The sequence below is a fragment of the Tachysurus vachellii genome, chromosome 3 (assembly GCF_030014155.1).
Source record: "Tachysurus vachellii isolate PV-2020 chromosome 3, HZAU_Pvac_v1, whole genome shotgun sequence".
In the NCBI taxonomy this organism is placed as follows: domain Eukaryota; kingdom Metazoa; phylum Chordata; class Actinopteri; order Siluriformes; family Bagridae; genus Tachysurus; species Tachysurus vachellii.
This window is the reverse complement of record NC_083462.1, coordinates 33,766,357-33,784,647: the sequence shown is the minus strand read 5'-3', so window position 1 is coordinate 33,784,647 and position 18,291 is coordinate 33,766,357. Positions and strand designations below refer to the sequence as shown.

General features: G+C 40.1%; 1 protein-coding gene across 1 annotated transcript in view; it reads right to left on the bottom strand.

Moving 5' to 3' along the window:
- Nucleotides 1-10,527: 10,527 nt before the first annotated feature.
- Nucleotides 10,528-18,291, bottom strand: part of cd2ap (CD2-associated protein) — a 54,889-nt gene continuing 47,125 nt past the window's right edge. Inside the window, exons 14-19 of the mRNA XM_060866895.1 lie at nucleotides 18,111-18,220; nucleotides 16,447-16,562; nucleotides 15,258-15,338; nucleotides 13,148-13,314; nucleotides 12,747-12,810; nucleotides 10,528-11,915 (exon numbers count right to left, since the gene is read on the bottom strand). Of these exons, the coding sequence (XP_060722878.1) occupies nucleotides 11,874-11,915; nucleotides 12,747-12,810; nucleotides 13,148-13,314; nucleotides 15,258-15,338; nucleotides 16,447-16,562; nucleotides 18,111-18,220 (580 nt within the window). The 3' untranslated portion in view covers nucleotides 10,528-11,873. The remainder of the gene's footprint in view (nucleotides 11,916-12,746; nucleotides 12,811-13,147; nucleotides 13,315-15,257; nucleotides 15,339-16,446; nucleotides 16,563-18,110; nucleotides 18,221-18,291) is intronic.

Below are 18,291 nucleotides of genomic sequence, written 5' to 3'. Positions count from 1 at the left end.
GAGCTATTTCTCAAGGATCTTGTTAAGGATTGAGAGAAGACAGAGAAAGTAAATACTACTGTAACACTATTCTTAATACCGAGTCTTAAATCGTCCAAAATTGTAGCCTATGTTTTAAATGTGGCCAGAAATCAATGTTTATTAATGAAAGGCTGAAAATAATATATTTAAGATTATTGAAAATCCTGTGTGCTGAATATGTATTTTTTATTAGACAAAATGTATAGACTTGGAATTCAGTAACTGTTGTATTGGTTATCGGATATGTGCAAAATCTAATGAGCAAAGCTTTCCTAAATGTAGCATGACGTTGAGCAGAGCAGATGGTATACACTGTCCAGTCTACACAAATGAACAGGAAGGTACAATTTCAATGGCATTACACTGGAACAAGGTGTCCTTTGTAATGAGTCAATGCTTTTTTCTTCCTTTTGCAGCATATTGAAGGTGTGATACAAGGAACAACAAGCATGTGTTGAGAATGAACCAAACATTTTGAGTACTTACAGTATATGTGTCCAAAACAGTAGCTGAATTGAAGCGGATATAAAAAGACACTACAGTAGACGTTGTAGTGGCATTGAGCGAACATTTCCAAATTAATACCCATTGCTGTCGTCACTAGACCTTTGTATCAGCTGTATATTCACCCGCATTTACATGTATTCTGTTGGCAGTTGCTTTTGTTCCAAAAAAATAAACTATATATCTATAGCTTGACTTACTAGTAAGGCAGTATACAATCCCAGAATCTATCCTGAGGAGCTGACAACAATGCGAGTGTTTAGAAAATTAGATATCCACCAGCTGAAAAAAAGCAAGTGCAGAAAAGAAACTAATCGCAGTAATTAGGAATAATTTCTAGAACATAGAGAACAGCGAATATTAGCTACAAGTCTATCAATTAAAATAAAATAAAAACCTAAATCATTAACAGTAACAATAGTGTAGTAAGAGCAGATTACCACGGGCTAGATTACAACAGTAAACAAGGTACAATGCACACCCTGCCATTACAGATATACGTATAATGTTGTTAGGCTTCATTTTTTTTTTTTTTTTTTTATATTGCCTTATATATATTATATATTATGGTCCTTTGATTTTTAAGAACACGTTTTAAAGGAAAATTCAGGATTCAGATTTAACTAATGAGCTATTATAACTTACTGCAGGTAGTTTAATATTAGTCATTTATTAATTCAACCTCAATTTTAGAATAGCATAAAATTATATATTTAAAGTTGATTGAGTATTTTAAGAGCTAGTATTTAATTTATCCCTGTTTGTGAAATCCATGGGTAAAAAACGTCGTCTATGGCATTACGCTGGGCAAAATAAAATGCTAGCTATCGGCTACAAAATGCTATTAAATATTGGTGAATCTTCTCCTGTTAAACATTGGATTTTCTATGTTGATTGTCAACAATTTGATTTTTATTTGACAAAACTAGCATGTATGGTTATTGCCAGAGATTCTTGCCAGTGTTAGATTCATTTGCCATTACTGCTCCAGTCCAGGGTGTAATAGTGAAGATAATGCGCAATTATTTCAAACACAGATAACAGAAAAAAAGCCACATTATTCAGTGTTTCATACATTATAGTCTCGGGATTGTAAATCTGGAAGAATTCTCCTTTTAGGGCATCATGTAATTCAGCATCGTCTTATTAAATCGTTAGAATTCCTGATTTCTGGGAGTACAGGTGAGACGTGCACCAAGAGGTGAGCATGAATACATAGCAATTACAGAACATTACATCAAATTCAACACTAAACCCATATTGAAGCAGTGATGGCTTATTGAAGAGGGTTTATATCGTCTCTCAGAACGTCAGGCAGTGAACGCCTCGTGTAAAAGTCCACCATGTTCATCTAACCAACCAGCTGCTGAAAGCAAATGAAGATCTTGATGTGTAATCAATGATGGCATCACTATGTAATTCTTATGTAGGAAGAGGGCATGCCAGTGAAGTAGGCTATATAAAGAAAAGAAATGCATTAAATCATATTCTTCCCAACTCAAGAATGACTGTCTACGCATGTAATGTATGTATGCATGTATTTACTTAGTGTGCATTTTTTTTGTTTTTACATTTTGAGAAATGTTGCAACAGTATGCTTTTTTTAATCAATATCATCTTGTTAGTAACTTGTTATCTGTGTTGTACTAATGAAATTAAAATTATATATATATATATATATATATATATATATATATATATATATATATATATATATATATATATATATATATGAATTGTATAGGATTTTATAGTTTTTTTTTAAGAAATGAAAAGTGAAAGATTTTTTTCTATCAAGACTCTTAATATAAAAAATGCAATAAAAGGCTGAGTAGGTCAGTAATAAATTATGGAATGTCAACTGAATTCTCAATCATTTTTTTCACACACATGATAAATGTCCAATTTTACTGCAACGTCTCACCTGTGCGCATGTTGAACTACCTGGAGCTGTTCGCTTCAGTGTCCTGTTAGCTAAAGGTAAGTACAACCTAACCCTAACCCTTACCCTTACCCTTACCCCAACCCTAAATCCTAACCCTAATCCTAACCCCTAACCCCAACCCCAAATCCTAATTCCCAATCCTAATCCTAACCCTAACCCCAACCCTAAATCCTAACCCTAACCCAGAGTCCTCTGATTACTTTCTACATTGTTGATGCTTTCTTTTATATTTTTGATGTTTTTCAGAAACCTTTTAGAATTGGCAAAAGTGTCACAAGCTTCTCCATCTATTCCAAAAGAATCTTTTGAAAAAAAATAAGAAGGTTGCCAACAGACATGACTTAAACTAGGCTGAGACCATGATACTTCTTAACATTGCTCATCATTCTCCTCATCTCTTATCACAAGCTTACCTACCTATCAGGATCATTGCCTACCAGCTTACATATAATTACCATTTTCAACATCAGTCTGGGGGGCACGGTGTCTTAGTGGTTAGCACGTTCGCCTCACACCTCCAGGGTTGGGGGTTCGATTCCCGCCTCCGCCTTGTGTGTGTGGAGTTTGCATGTTCTCCCCGTGGTTGCATTAGTGTTTAGTCCATTCATTCTATACATGTTGACTCTTCTGTGAACGACCCTTCACTCCACACCCATAATCCACAGCGGGATATAAACTACATTTTTCCTATTTGGCTTAAGGCTACATCAACATAAGATCAAGTTCAAATAGTTGCTTTGTCACTAAAAATTTGCTCTATTGTGAACAGAGTTTCAACAGAATATGTAGAATATGGAATTATTTTAGAAGTGAGCTATCAGTTAGAACCTGGACCCAAAATGCCAAGCACAGATAAATGTCATTGGCTCAGTGAAAGGTGCCCAAACATTCACTCTCTGGTCATACAGGACATCCCTAAAAGAAAGAGCCTAGCAGAGAGCAGTGCCCCAACACAGAGAGATAATCACTATGGGTGCCAAGTGAGTGTCGTGTCACAGACGGTGTGGTGCCACAGGGGTACTGGAGGCTTGTCAAGACAAATCATATCGACCAGCTATAACTGAGGGCGGTTTAATATCTCACCAAAGTTCTTCTTGTGTGTTTTCGAAATTTGTTTTAAAAACACCAAAGGTGTTCTCTGTGACAGCATCCATTGTTAAAAGCACCGTACAAATGACATTCAATCGAATTAAATGTCCTAAGTTGTTTGACACATGAAAGCTGAAATCCTGCTGTGTTGTCTCATAAGTAATTTTTGATTTCAAATCCAAAGGTGGTGGAAATAATATAGCCCTGACATTCCGATACTTTAGGAGGGAATTGTATGTTTTTTTGCTTATTTGCTTTTTATCAATCAACATAGATATAAATTCAGTTTTTAAATCTGCAACATGTCAACATGTGGGGTCACGGCGGCTTAGTGGTTAGCACGTTCGCCTCACACCTCCAGGGTTGGGATTCGATTCCCGTCTCCGCCTTGTGTGTGTGGAGTTTGCATGTTCTCCCCGTGCCTCGGGGGTTTCCTCCGGGTACTCCGGTTTCCTCCCCCGGTCCAAAGACATGCATGGTAGGTTGATTGGCATCTCTGTAAAAATTGTCCGTAGTGTGTGATTGCGTGAGTGAATGAGAGTGTGTGTGTGTGCCCTGTGATGGGTTGGCACGCCATCCAGGGTGTATCCTGCCTTGATGCCCGATGACGCCTGAGATAGGCACAGGCTCCCCGTGACCCGAGGTAGTTTGGATAAGCGGTAGAAGATGAATAAATGTCAACATGTAACACATCATACAACAATCATGTATTTCCAGGCACCATTTTTTTTCATTGTGCGAGTAAACAATCTGGATATTACATTAGCTTGGACACGTTTCTGGAGAGCCGCTTGCACGGAACAGCATGTTTGTGATTTTCCACTCAGAATTAAGAAGTATTGTGTACTGCAGTACTCAGGACAGGGGCTCACATGTAAAGAGTTCATATCCAACCTTTCAGCTGCAAAGTGGTGCAGCGGTACGTAGAGGGGAGGCTTTGTTGTGGAGGATGGGGCAGAAATGTGAGCCGTGGGATATTTCATTCAGGTTGCATCACTGAACGGAAAGAGCGGTGGCTGTTAATCTGTTTTCTGTTTATTTATTTAACGTGTTCTGTGCTACATTTAGACATGAGATGTGTGGATCTAAAAACAGCCACACTGGGGAGGAAGAAAAGATCGTTGCAGGAGGAAAGACTTATCGTGCGTTCATTTGCTTGTATATTTCTATTTATTTATTTATTTATTTTATTTTACTGAAATGCCACCTGCACAGCTGCTATTATGATTGGTGACAAGGTAGTGTATTCAGGCCAAAGCCACAAATACAAAGGGAGAATGACATGAATTGAATCAGCCAGAAGCAGAAACCAAGTCCAGTGTTGAAAAAAATAAGCAGCATAAGCCGCAGTCTTTGTCTGTCTGTCTGGGGACAAAGTACCGTGAGACTGCCCCAGATTCCTGAGACTGATCCAAAACTGCCACCATGTATACCCAGTCCTATGGGGGTTGAAATGTGATAGTCTGAGAATTTATTCCCCGTTGTTCTTCTGAAAGATGCTTCTACAGTACATACTTGCCCAGGTCGTGTCTCTCTTGAATCACAGTTTTAACAGCCACTCATAAATATAAAAGCAATTTGGGAGAACCATGTTAAAGCTGCAGAGCAAAGTGATTTTAGTCATTTATCCCATTTCTTAGCACTTAGATATATATATCATGGGTATGATTGAGTCCTTCTGAAATTGGTAGGAATGCCGACAATGTGCCCTGATCGATCAGGGAGATTCTGATTCAGCTGATTTCACAGAAAAACAGGTGCAGGTACAAGAATAAATAATAAGTGGTGTTTAATTAACTAATGGCCAAAAGAAATCCATACAGAATGCAAACAGACCTTGATTAAGGAAAGTGCTCTATCATGATCTATCTGATTACCCACAAGCTTTCAGCAAATCCTTCCACTTTACCCAGTCCCACATAGGGGTAATGTGGGCCACAGTTGGTGCATTGTAGCAAGAGAACCTGTAAAATCGTATCCTATCTAATATGTTCCTGTTTTAATCAAAGTGTTGCATATTTGTATTTACATCAATAGAGATTTGGCATTCAGGGGTTAGGATATGCATGCGATATAAGAAGCATGTTGGAGACCCCTGCCCTAGGGTAATAAGTATAGAGTACACACTCATTATTATGATGCACACATTATGTGATCATCATGCTAACCCTGTGAGATGTTGACTAGTATGCTTAGTGCCAGTTATAACCTTACCGATGTATTATACCCGAGGCAGAGGCATGTGAAGATGGGAAGTTAAGTCTGCTATATGAGGAGTAATTATTTCTACTGAATGAATATTGAACCCAAGAATTTTAGAATTTTTAGACTTTTCTTACTCCATAATTTCACTGATCTGCATTCCAGTCAGGGGGGGCACGGTGGCTTAGTGGTTAGCACGTTCGCCTCACACCTCCAGGGTTGGGGGTTCGATTCCCGCCTCCACCTTGTGTGTGTGGAGTTTGCATGTTCTCCCCATGCCTTGGGGGTTTCCTCCGGGTACTCTGGTTTCCTCCCCCGGTCCAAAGACATACATGGTAGGTTGATTGGCATCTCTGGAAAATTGTCCGTAGTGTGTGATTGTGTGAGTGAATGAGAGTGTGTGTGTGTGTGTGCCCTGCGATGGGTTGGCACTCCGTCCAGGGTGTATCCTGTCTTGATGCCCGATGACGCCTGAGACCCGAGGTAGTTCGGATAAACGGTAGAAAATGAATGAATGCATTCCAGTCTTTCTGAGCTTTCCCTATACAAGTCTTTTCACCCTTTTCAACCTGACCATTGCTGATTAAGATTCTTTGCACCTTAGAAGGGTCACCATGGCATCCAGATGCTGAGCCAGGTCTTCTGGATGACTTGGAAATTACCCTTTCAGACCACAGGTGGGCGACCTGGCAGCACTGTTTCAATGCCTTTATTTTTGTTGCCCTTGTCATGTGATTTTGCTAATGTTTTGGTTCCCATGTGTGCTTTGCCCTCCTGCTGAAAATGAGGGTTTGATCTGTTCCTGCCGGGGTGTCACTATAATAATCCTGTTTGTTTGATGATTTCCCTTAGAGAATGGCCTTGCTGATGCTAAATTATGATTTTGTGAGTCAGGTTCTGTGATCTGTGGCATTAGGAATGGAATGATGTGATTAAAAGTTAGTCTTATTAGCAAGAATCCAATGAGTTAAACCCGTAGAATGTGCACGTAATGCTCAAGTACAGTATTGTTCAAAATAATAGCAGTACAATGTGACTAACTAGATGACCTCAGTGATTGAATGCCACACTGCTGTTTTTTTGAACACACCCCTTTCAACTAATTGCCCAATTTCACAGCCTTAAGAGCGTGCATATCATGAATGCTGGGTCTTGTTTGTTTTCTGAGAATCTACTAAACCTGGATTATTCTGGTTAGTCACATTGTACTGCTATTATTTTTAACAATATTGTATGTCTTGCACAAACCTCGTGTAACAGACCTTTTTCACAGCAGTCATTTTGACATAAAAGAGTCCAAAGGAGGACAAATACAAGTACTAGCAATGGCATGAATTAGCATCACGTTCAATTAACAGAATAGAATAGAAGCCTTTATTTTGTCACATATACATTACAGCACAGTGAAATTCTTACTTCACATATCCCAACTTTGGAGGTTGGGGTCAGAGCACAGGGTCAGCCATCATACTACACCTGGAGAAGAGACAGTTAAGAGTCTTGCTCAAAGACCCAACAATGCCACGATCCTTAAGTGTAAGGGGATTTCACACTAAAGACCTGCTATTTTAGCCATAAAAGCTGTTTTTATTTTATGTATTTTTTAATAATTTAAGTAGGACACGTTCTTTTAAATGCACCTTTCTTTTTTGTCTTGAGGTCTTCTGCTGTCTCATCATTGGGTCTTTCCATCTTTTCAAAAAAGCTCTACAGCATTGTTCATTTTTTTCCCCCACTCATTGCTAGAGTTAGCTTGTGAGCTTAATTAAAGAAGCCTTTATTATCGCCACATATACATTACAGCACAGTGGAATTCTTTTCTTCACATACCCCTGAGGAGGTTGGAGTTAGAGTGAAGGGGCAGCTATGATACAGTGCACCTGGAGGAGGAAGGGTTGAGGGCCTTGCTCAAGGGCCCAGCAGTGGCAGCTTGGCTGTGCTGGGCCTTGAACCCCGATCCTCCTATCAACAACCCAGAGCCTTCACTAGTTGAGCCACAACTGCCCCTAAATTGATCTGTGCATGGAAAAAAAAACCCAGACAAAATAATAAAATTAAGTTTTTATTATGGGGGGCAGGGTTGGCCATCTTTATACCTCCAGGGTTGGCGATTTGATTCCCACCTCCACCTGTGTGTGTGGAGTTTGCATGTTCTCCCCGTGCCTCGGGGGTTTCCCCCGGGTACTCCGGTTTCCTCCCCCGGTCCAAAGACATGCATGGTAGGTTGATTGGCATCTCTGGAAAAAATTGTCCGTAATGTGTGATTGCGTGAGTGAATGAGAGTGTGTGTGTGTGTGCCCTGTGATGGGTTGGCACTCCGTCCAGGGTGTATCCTGCCTTGATGCCCGATGACGCCTGAGATAGGCACAGGCTCCCAGTGACCCGGGGTAGTTCGGATAAGCGGTAGAAGATGAATGAGAGAGTGAGAGTTTTTATTATTTCTGTGTGGCACAGTAACAAATGATCCAAGGCCAGGTACCAGTACATGGACTGGTGGTTGGGGGCCCTCCATGTTAAAACCTGTTACGTAATGTCTGCTGCTTACTGAACGTCTCTTCGATTGGCTTTGTGGACATCACCTTCACTTAGTTAAGTGAATGCAGCAACAGTCCAGGAAGCTCTTCTGACTGCACCACCTCTTTGCCCTGAACCTTGTCTCTTTAATGAGGTACCTCTTATTCTGTATATGTTCTGTTTGTTGCAGAAGAAGATATTAGGGCCTTTCTAGGGTGATACTGCTCTAGTGTTTCAGCAGGAGAACAGCCGAGTCACCGTTTTGGCATCTGGTTTGGAAAGCTGAGGGTATGTATGGTGTGGCTGCCGATGGACTCTTCTATTCCCTGATCGATCCCTTGTGTTCTGGCAGTTCCACTAAGGCCAGCCTTCTCAGGAAGGCCGGGAACAGGTTGTGAGGTTCAGGTTTGGGTGAAACTGATGCAAAAAGGTCTGCTTTGACTATTGAAAAACAACACTGGTTTTTAACACAACCAATAACAATGGCAGTAGAATAAGCCTCCTGATGCTCCTCCAATGTGGTGTGAAGAAGCCAAGGTACTGGTTTACAAGGCGAGCTCTCGTGATGGCCCGTCTATATATTTTAATTTGCGTATATCCACTTCAGCACATCAAGTCATTAATTTAATTTCTCAGTCAAAGCCAGACATTTTCATTTGAGCTGCAGGGATTGAGTCAGATTGGAATCAGAACCTTGAGCTAACATCAACATCCATGTCAACATCAGCATCGACACACAGTAATGCATCAGAACACAGTGAGACTTTAGATGGTCAGTGATAAGGCAGTGAAAACTGGTGAAGGTGTAAGATGTTCAGAGCTCGAGGGAATAGGATGAGAGGTGACTAGAAAAAGGAGAAACCGACAGAGAAGAGAATGAGAGGTGAGTGCTGCTTAACTCAGTAGAAGTTATCAGAAAGAACACAGCAAACGGTAAGTGTTGAGCAGTGTTGGGCAGTAACGCGTAACTGTAACGCAGTTAATTCTGACAGTAACTAATACTGTAACGCATTACTTTTTAAATAAAGTAACTCTGTTACCGTTACATATGGTGCGTTTGTCTGATACTTTTTAAAATGAATTCATTTTGGCTGACCTACAGACTAACCTGTTTACAGCAGCGACACATTGTAGGATTGGTGGATGCTAACCTGTAAACACGAAGACGCCGCGCTGTGGGTGTGTTTCCGTTTATTCAAGTATGTGCGGCAGGAAAGAGCAAGACGAGTTTCTCAAAGTGAAAACATGCTCATTATTTCACTTTAGTTGAGCATAAAGACAAAAACCTTTTAGTCAAATGTGAGCTGTGTCTTTCTACTGCGATAAACAGCAACTCCAACCTGTCGAAGCACCTCCAGAAACAGCTTCTATGATGCAGAAACCACTTTAGTTTTTGATTCTGAATATATTATTATTATTATATATTTATATACATATATATATACATTATTTTTATTATTATTATATATAATTATTTCAGAAATCCTTAGGATATATTCAGTTTGTGCTGGTCTGAATTAAGTAAAATAGTGTTTAAAAATTACTGTGTTTAAGTCAGTTTTGTGTTTGTATAGACCCATGGGCATCGGAACCATTATTTGTGGGTGGGACAGGACCCACCCACTTTTTATTTGCTTCCGACGCCCAAGTATAGACCATAACGTATAAAAAAGGCATTAATGGGAACATTAAAGAACATTCTTTAAAAAAGTAACTAAAAGGTGACTTTACCAGTTAACACGCACTTTTTGGTGTAAGTAATGAACAAAGTAATTGAGTTACTTTTTGAATGAAGTAACTAGTAACTGTAACTAGTTACTATTTGTTAGTAACTAGCACAACACTGGTGTTGAGCAATAACTCTAGCAATGAGGGAAAAGTTGACTTAAGACTGCCAATGAGTTACACAGCATAGCACTTGAAACATCTTACATCTGATGATATAAAAAAATCATTTGGATGAAAGGAGGCTTGGAGGACAGAATACCTGTAGCTTAGAGCTTAGTAACAAGCTGTTAAGGAGATCGCTCCATATGGTGTACATTTGGTCCAAATTGTGTCCAAATGATGAGGAAAAGAAGGATAAAATCAGCACACTGCAAGTTTTCACCAAACCTGCAAGTTAGGTTTCAGAGTGAGGTTTGAAAAATCCTCCTAAATGTGAATGAAATGCATTTTTATGTTGCACCCCACAGGGGCTTCTAGAGAACTAGACAAGCACCAGGGAAGCAGAGACAACATCAGACTTCGTGTGACTTCTATACATAGACATTTATTTAGCTTGGAAAAAAAAAAAAAAAATCTCAGTTCATGCAATTCATTTATAAAAATCATGTAAACAGGTTCCCTTGGAGATATTTGCTTAATGCACAACAGTTTTCCCCACAGTTTTAAATAAAAATGGAATGTTAAAGCCAATTTTAGTCAACAGAATTTAAGTCGGAGAAACATTAACTGAACAGCAAAATATTGATTTAATTTAACTGGACATTGTATAGATGTTGTTTATTGCTATAGGGATTAAAATGAGACACACTCACACACACACACGCACACGCGCACACACACACACACACACGCGTGCACACACTCCCTGATGCAGAATACTTACAACCCTATCTGACAGGAGTAAAGAAGCCTGAACAGAACAGAGGGTACACTTCTAGTGTACACAAACAAAGGACAACTGTCAATCTCTTGAATGCTATTAAGACAAATATATGATTCATTACATAAATATATCCAATATGTAAATCCTGTTTATACAACCTAAGATAGAGGTGGTTGCTAAGACATTTTATCGATAGGCCATCCACAGTGTTTGGGGATTTAGAAACATAGAAATGTAGATTTTTTTTCCCTACCTCTGTTTTTTTTTTTTTTCTTTTTTCTTTTTCCTTTCCCTACCTGTGTATACGCGTGTACGTATATTCCCATTCTTTGCAATGGCTGGTAAAAAATATATCTTGCTGCAAAGCTAAGCAATAAACGAGGTTCCCATATTAACACTTGTAAAACAGGCACAATAGTATCACCCTGGATGTAAATGTAAGGAAAGAATTAAAGGAAAGCTTCCTCTGGACAAAGCGACAGAATACATAGTGACTATAGCAGCGGAGAGGTTATATAATCCAGAGTAATCTGAAGTGGGATTAATATGGAAAGATTATTGCTGCAATCATACTAGCGTGGGAAACTAAACAACACAAACAAAACTACCCCATGACATAAAAATGAAGAAAACAACAGAATCCCATTTCTGACTTTATACAGCTTCAGTAGTATTAAATTGCAAATTGGCCCATGTGAATGTGGAGCCTGCATATCCAGCACAGTAGTATATAGTAAGGCCTCAATTGTTGTTGGCAAAAAAAAAAAAAAAAAAAAAAACAGAAGGAAAAAAAAAAAAAGACAGCAAGAAAAAAACCATATACATCAGTCTTAATTACACCGTTCTATACCATAAAAAATGCTCATTATGTGCAAATGTAAATCTTACAATTTCTGGAGTAGGTCAGCGACTCAGGGATTAAGGGAATGATATCTGCCACTCGTGGACTAGCATTGAGTCGTGACGCCTTTGTTTCAGCAGCACACCTTATGTTGATTGTACCTGCTTTTTTAATTTCTCTATCTCCATCTGAAAATGAGAAAAAGTACATTAATACATTTGATGGTAAATCACTTCTACTTATATTAAATCACTACTTCCTGTATCACATCTTAAAAGTCTGTCTAAATCCAGCTTAGCTCCGCAAATCACTGCATTCTTTGCTCTTATGAGAGACTGTAATTAGGCCATCTTTAAAAATATTCTTGTTTGCCGTAACCCGACCGACCCGTCAATTTAGGACCGACTCAATTTTTTATTTATTTTTTTCGCTTTAAGTCCGACCGACTTGCCGGTTGTAAATTTGCGTTAAGACCGACCTTTTTTTTTTTACTCTTCAAACAACTAATACAAATTCTAATGTTCGAAAATCTATCGCACGAATCGATTGGACCAACCAACACGAGTTTCTAAAACGAAAACAGGAAATTGATTTTAACGGCTTTCTCTCGGAGCGCATCCAGGTTTTTTTTTTTTTTTGGAACGCGTCACACAGCAACTGCAGCTTCGGACACACACATAACAGCAAATAATACTTCTGCACAATGTTTCTCAGCAGAAATGTGAACGGTGTGTTCGACTGAAGGCACGGGCTGAAGACCCAGTCAGTGACGTCACGATATGCTAATTTGTTTAAATTCGTACCTACGTAATCACCGTCACCAAAATTGTACTTTATTTTTTACATTGAAACTTGAAAGTACCGACCTAAGTACCGACCCTTTTTTTTTTTTATTGTTATTGCAAACCAAAATATTTTTAAGGATGGCCTCATCACCAAATTATTTCCACAGCAATGTCCAGAGAGCGTGAGAGAGAGGCGTAGAGCTATCAGAAACGATTCTGCTGAGAGCAATTTACCTGCAGAGCCACACGTTTCAACCGCTCTTCATCCAGCTCGCTTCTTAAGTCTGAAAGCTCTCTCCTGCAGGAAAAACAATAAAACATTACGACTTCATTTATTACAGATGAAAGTAAGAACACGTCAAACATGAAATGGAATCGATTGGAAAACGTACAAATGAGTACACAAATGCTGCAGGCCTGATGTGAGCGTGTGCGTTTTTTTTTTTGCAGTTAAAATTAAAAGAGAGGAAAAGCGTTGAGGGTCAAAGCCTTTATAGTACAACATGAAAACTGGAGGAAAGTGTTAAGTGCAGGAACAGCAGCATTTGAAACTGATGGAAACATGGAATCATCTCTCAGCATCACTCTACAAGATGGAAACTGTTGGTGTAGAAATTTAAAGAGACGTTTCTTACGTTTGCTGCGTCTTCAGTAACTCTATAGAGAGCAGCAGCTCCTTAATCTGAGTCCTGATCTCATCTATTTCTTTGCCTTTCCCTTCGTCCACCACAGTTTTCGCTTTGGGCTCGGGAGTGGAAAAACTTGCAGCCTTATGCACACTGGATGGAGTTACGTGGGAAAGCTGTACAAAGACAAGTAAAATTGGGGAGAGAGAAAAAAAAAACAAGTTTGGGGAAAATATTCACACTTTGAATAAATACTGACAAATGAAGCTTTAAAAGAATTGCATTTGCATATCAGTTTCATAGTGCTGTAATGACACAGGGTGCTTCACTTTGTCACAGCACACATTTAAACATAATGCTGTTCCTGGGTGCCAGAAAACAAATGTGACCATAAACATGCAAAGGACCAGGAAAAGGCAGTTTAACGTAAGAAGCAGTGCGGTAATGCCGGGTAGTTTCCACCCTCACAATCAAGCTGCTAAAGCCACGTTCACACTGCGAGTCTTAATGCTCAATTCGGATATTTTGCTCAGATCTGATTTTTTTTTGTTTGGCTGTTCACATTACCTTTTAAAATGTGGCCTATATCAGATACCAGTGTGAACTGTTTGCTGTATCGAACTGACCCGTATGCACAAACGAACAATAACAATGACGTCACACGCAGCACGCCGTTGCGCTAAAGTTAGCGAGGTTATGGAGGAAGTAAGCATTGTCGCTTTTCTTTCTAAATGTTTGTGTAATGGCAGCACAGAGACGCAGTGTTTTGAAAATTTTCAGATGTCGAGGGCAACTTTTGATGATTTGATCCATTTTGTAGGCGTAGTCACGTTTGTGTGCGAACTCGCCGGGGCATAATTGTGACGAATGTCGATGTAGATTGACGTAAAAGTCACAAAGATAGGCACAGGCTCCCCGTGACCCGAGGTAGTGAATGAATAATACAAATTCTATTACATTTTTCTGTATAGTGCTTTTAACAATTCACATTGTCTCAAAGCAGCTTTACAGAAGTATAGAAACAGAAAGAAAAAGAAATAAATAACTAAGTAAATACATGAGTTAAAAAAATTATTTAAACAAATTGCATTTATAATACACTCTCTCTCACTCACTCACTCACTCACTCACTCATTTTCTACCGCTTATCCGATCTACCTCGGGTCACGGGGAGCCTGTGCCTATCTCAGGCGTCATCGGGCATCAAGGCAGGATACACCCTGGACGGAGTGCCAACCCATCACAGGGCACACACACACACACTCATTCACTCACGCACTCACACACTACAGACAATTTTCCAGAGATGCCAATCAACCTACCATGCATGTCTTTGGACCGGGGGAGGAAACCGGAGTACCCGGAGGAAACCCCCGAGGCACGGGGAGAACATGCAAACTCCACACACACAAGGCGGAGGCGGGAATCGAACCCCCGACCCTGGAGGTGTGAGGCGAACGTGCTAACCACTAAGCCACCGTGCCCCCAATTTAAAATACTATATATCTCTAAATTCTATACCTAATGATCAAGCAGGAGGTGAGGGTGGTGAGGAAAAACTCCCCGAGATGGAAGAAACCTTGAGAGGAATAAGACTTGAACTGAACCTAATCCTCCTTTCTACAACAGTTTATAATAGTGGAACCGAGAGCTCCTGGAGAACTAATGGGTCATCGCAGACTCTGGGTTCACCACAGACCCAACACTAATTCCTTCCTGCCGAAGTCTTCAAACGATTGCTGATAAAGACCAGACCACACAGCTGACTCATGTAACAATGGTTCAAAGAAGGCAAGGAAAGCAACATGGGCATGAACTGCGAATCAAGTCTGTTTTCACAGAAAGCATTTTTAAACCTTTTTACTCGTCCGTATTACGCTTGAAGCAGCTTATCTGAAAGTTGCTCGGGTCCCCAAATTCTTGCCACAAATTTAGAAGCGCACAATTGTACAGAATGTCTTTGTATACTGTAGCTTTACGTTTTGTCTTCACAGGCACTAAGCGGCTCAAACCTGTTCCAGCATGACACTGACTGTGCACAAAACCAGCTTCATGCCAAAATGCCAAATATGAGGTTTGAAAAGCTATGATATGAATCAGCTGATGAAAAATAACCTACCTTGAAATTTTCAGATGACTTTGGTCTTGGAGTTTCTTCTTCTTCTGTTTTGGAAGCTTTTTCGCAGGCTTCTTTGTTTGGCTGTTAAACATATACCGATCACATTACACAAACAAATCCTGACACTATAAGACAGTAAGGCTTTCAATATTTTGATATTCAAGTCAAAGAAACAATATCCTTAAAATACGCCGTTAAAGGTGGGGTCTCCGATGTTTGAAAGCCAACGTCGACATTTGAAATCACCAAAACAAACACGCCCCTAACCCAAATGGGTCCCACCCCTGTATCGATAGCTCCGCCCACACATACATACGTAACCCAGGCAACTAATGGAAAGAAATGTGTCTTTATCATAGCTGAAGGGAAGAACAATACGATTGTAGATAAACAAACAAGCAAAAATGACACACAAACATAATCATGTAAAGGACAAAGGCATATATTAGTTCTGTGTAACAAAACAAAACCAACGTTACTCACCTATCGAGAAGGAAAAAAGCGCCTCGGCGTCTTAAGTAAAGTTGGTCACATATTCACAGATTGGAGTTTCCTGAGTCAATAACTCCTGAGCTAAACGCTGTTACTACACAAAACACGGTTGTAGCTGCGTCTCTACATTACTACGATAGAAAAGAGGTGTTATTTGTGTAGTAACAGCGTTTAGCTCAGGAGTTATTGACTCAGGAAACTCCAATCTGTGAATATGTGACCAACTTCCTGCTCCTTCAGTTCTCTCCAGCGCTGGAAAGCTGATCCTATATTAACACGTCCTACTTCTTACCTTATCGTAAGCCTTTCTTCTCTTTCTTTCTTTGTTTTTATCTTCCATGTCAATGTTAAAACCGCTTTCTGCTAATGTCACACATGCGCACTGAACACTCTCTCCGCCCATATTGACAAGACACGCCCCTTTCTGCTCATTGGCTACACGGTTGTTTTGTTTTTTGTTTTGTTTGTCGGCCCGACTCGGTTTTCCGAAGCGTTTCTCAAACAACGGAGACCCCACCTTTAACTGGGAGGGTGTTATTGCAGACCTCTCCAACATTTGGCCTGGCTGCGTCCTTGACCCTTTTTTTGCTAAGTTCAAAACCAGATCATCTGCTGGTTATAATGACAATTCCATGTAAACCTAATTTATCCTATAGGCTGATGTTTATTAAATGTAAAGAGCTGCAGTTTTACTCACAGACTGGCCTCCACTGAAATGAGCTGGGAGCCGCCTGCCAGGCATCTTTGGTCTGTTTGCAGTCGGGTGAGACAACTTTTCAGAGGTAGCGGACATATCATCAAAACTCATAAGATCTAATAGATGAACAAGACAAACAAACAAATGTTATGTTAATGTCCAGAACATCTGATACGTGACCAGATTACTCAGAGTAGTTCTGAACAGCGTGGTGTACAAACTAAAGTGCCAAATGTAACCCAGAAACTAGAAGATATTTGTGAGTAGGAGGATTTTGTGCTTTTCTGTGCATCAAATCAGATTTATGGTGAACGTACTAGCTAAGATCACATTTCAAGGTTTTTCTCCCTAATTTAGTAAAGGCCAATTTCCATCCATCAAGCAGTGCAGTGTGCGGTGTGGTACAGTATAACCCACCCATAGCTATTCTACTACTTTCACATGCAGGAGCTCACAGACGCCCGTGATCGGTAGCGTCGGTGTAATTGATACAGGACCGAATATGACACTCCTTACTCCCTAAGAGCACAGCCATCAAATAGCTTTGGCATCGCTATCTCTAAATAATTGGGCATAGAGATACATGTTGCATCACTGCTGCACACACAAGACAATATTTAAGCTTTACATTTTGAAAGATGCACTGCATATATTTTTTTGAGAGAAAAATATTTAACAAATCACATTTAAAATCTAAAGGGGGCACGGTGGCTTAGTGGTTAGCACGTTCGCCTCACACCTCCAGGGTTGGGGGTTCGATTCCCGCCTCCGCCTTGTGTGTGTGGAGTTTGCATGTTCTCCCCGTGCCTCGGGGGTTTCCTCCGGGTACTCCGGTTTCCTCCCCCGGGCCAAAGACATGCATGGTAGGTTGATTGGCATCTCTGGAAAATTGTCCGTAGTGTGTGATTGTGTGTGTGTGTGTGTGTGTGTGTGTGTGTGCCCTGTGATGGGTTGGCACTCCGTCCAGGGTGTATCCTGCCTTGATGCCCGATGACGCCCGAGATAGGCACAGGCTCCCCGTGACCCGAGGTAGTTCGGATAAGCGGTAGAAGATGAATGAATGAATGAATGAACATTTAATATCTGATGGAGCTCAATATTCTTAACTGAGGCCATCCTTAAAAATATTTTGGTTTGCAGTAACAGTATTAAAAAAAAAAAAAAAAGGGTCGGTAGGTAGGTCTATATATTTTTTCAAGTTTCAATGTAAAAATAAAGTACAATTTTGGTGACGGTGATTATGTAGGTATGACTTTAAACAAATTAGCATATCGTGACGTCACTGACTGGGTCTTCAACCCGTGCCGTCGGGCGCATCATCAACTGTGCTGGGCACAGTTTCTCCAGAACTTTGTGCCTAGTTAAAGCGGTGTCGAGCTGTTTTAATGAATTTTTTAGATGTATTTTGGTGCCTGAACCCGTTAATATTATTTTATTGCTTTTGTATTAGTTGTTTGAGGAGTTAAAAAAAAAAAATATGGTCGGTCTTAATGCAAATTTTACAACCGGCAAGTCGGTCGGACTTAAAGCAAAAAAAATAAATAAATAATTGAGTCGGCCCTAAATTGACAGGGTCGGTCGGGTTACGGCAAACAAGAATATTTTTAAGGATGGCCTGATTTGTTTTAGCTCCCTCTTTATTACCACTTTATTGGGTTACTCACCCAAGTTTGTGGTCTTCTCAGCCCAGTCCCCAGAGAGAGTTTTTGGTTTGCTGAGTAACGAAGGTTCGGAGTCTGACTTTGGTCGTGTGTTTGGCACCTCCCCATTATGCCTGGGCAGAAACAAAGGGTAGAGTGGAATAAATGATAATGAATTCTAGTAATGCAACGTCAGATGAAAAAA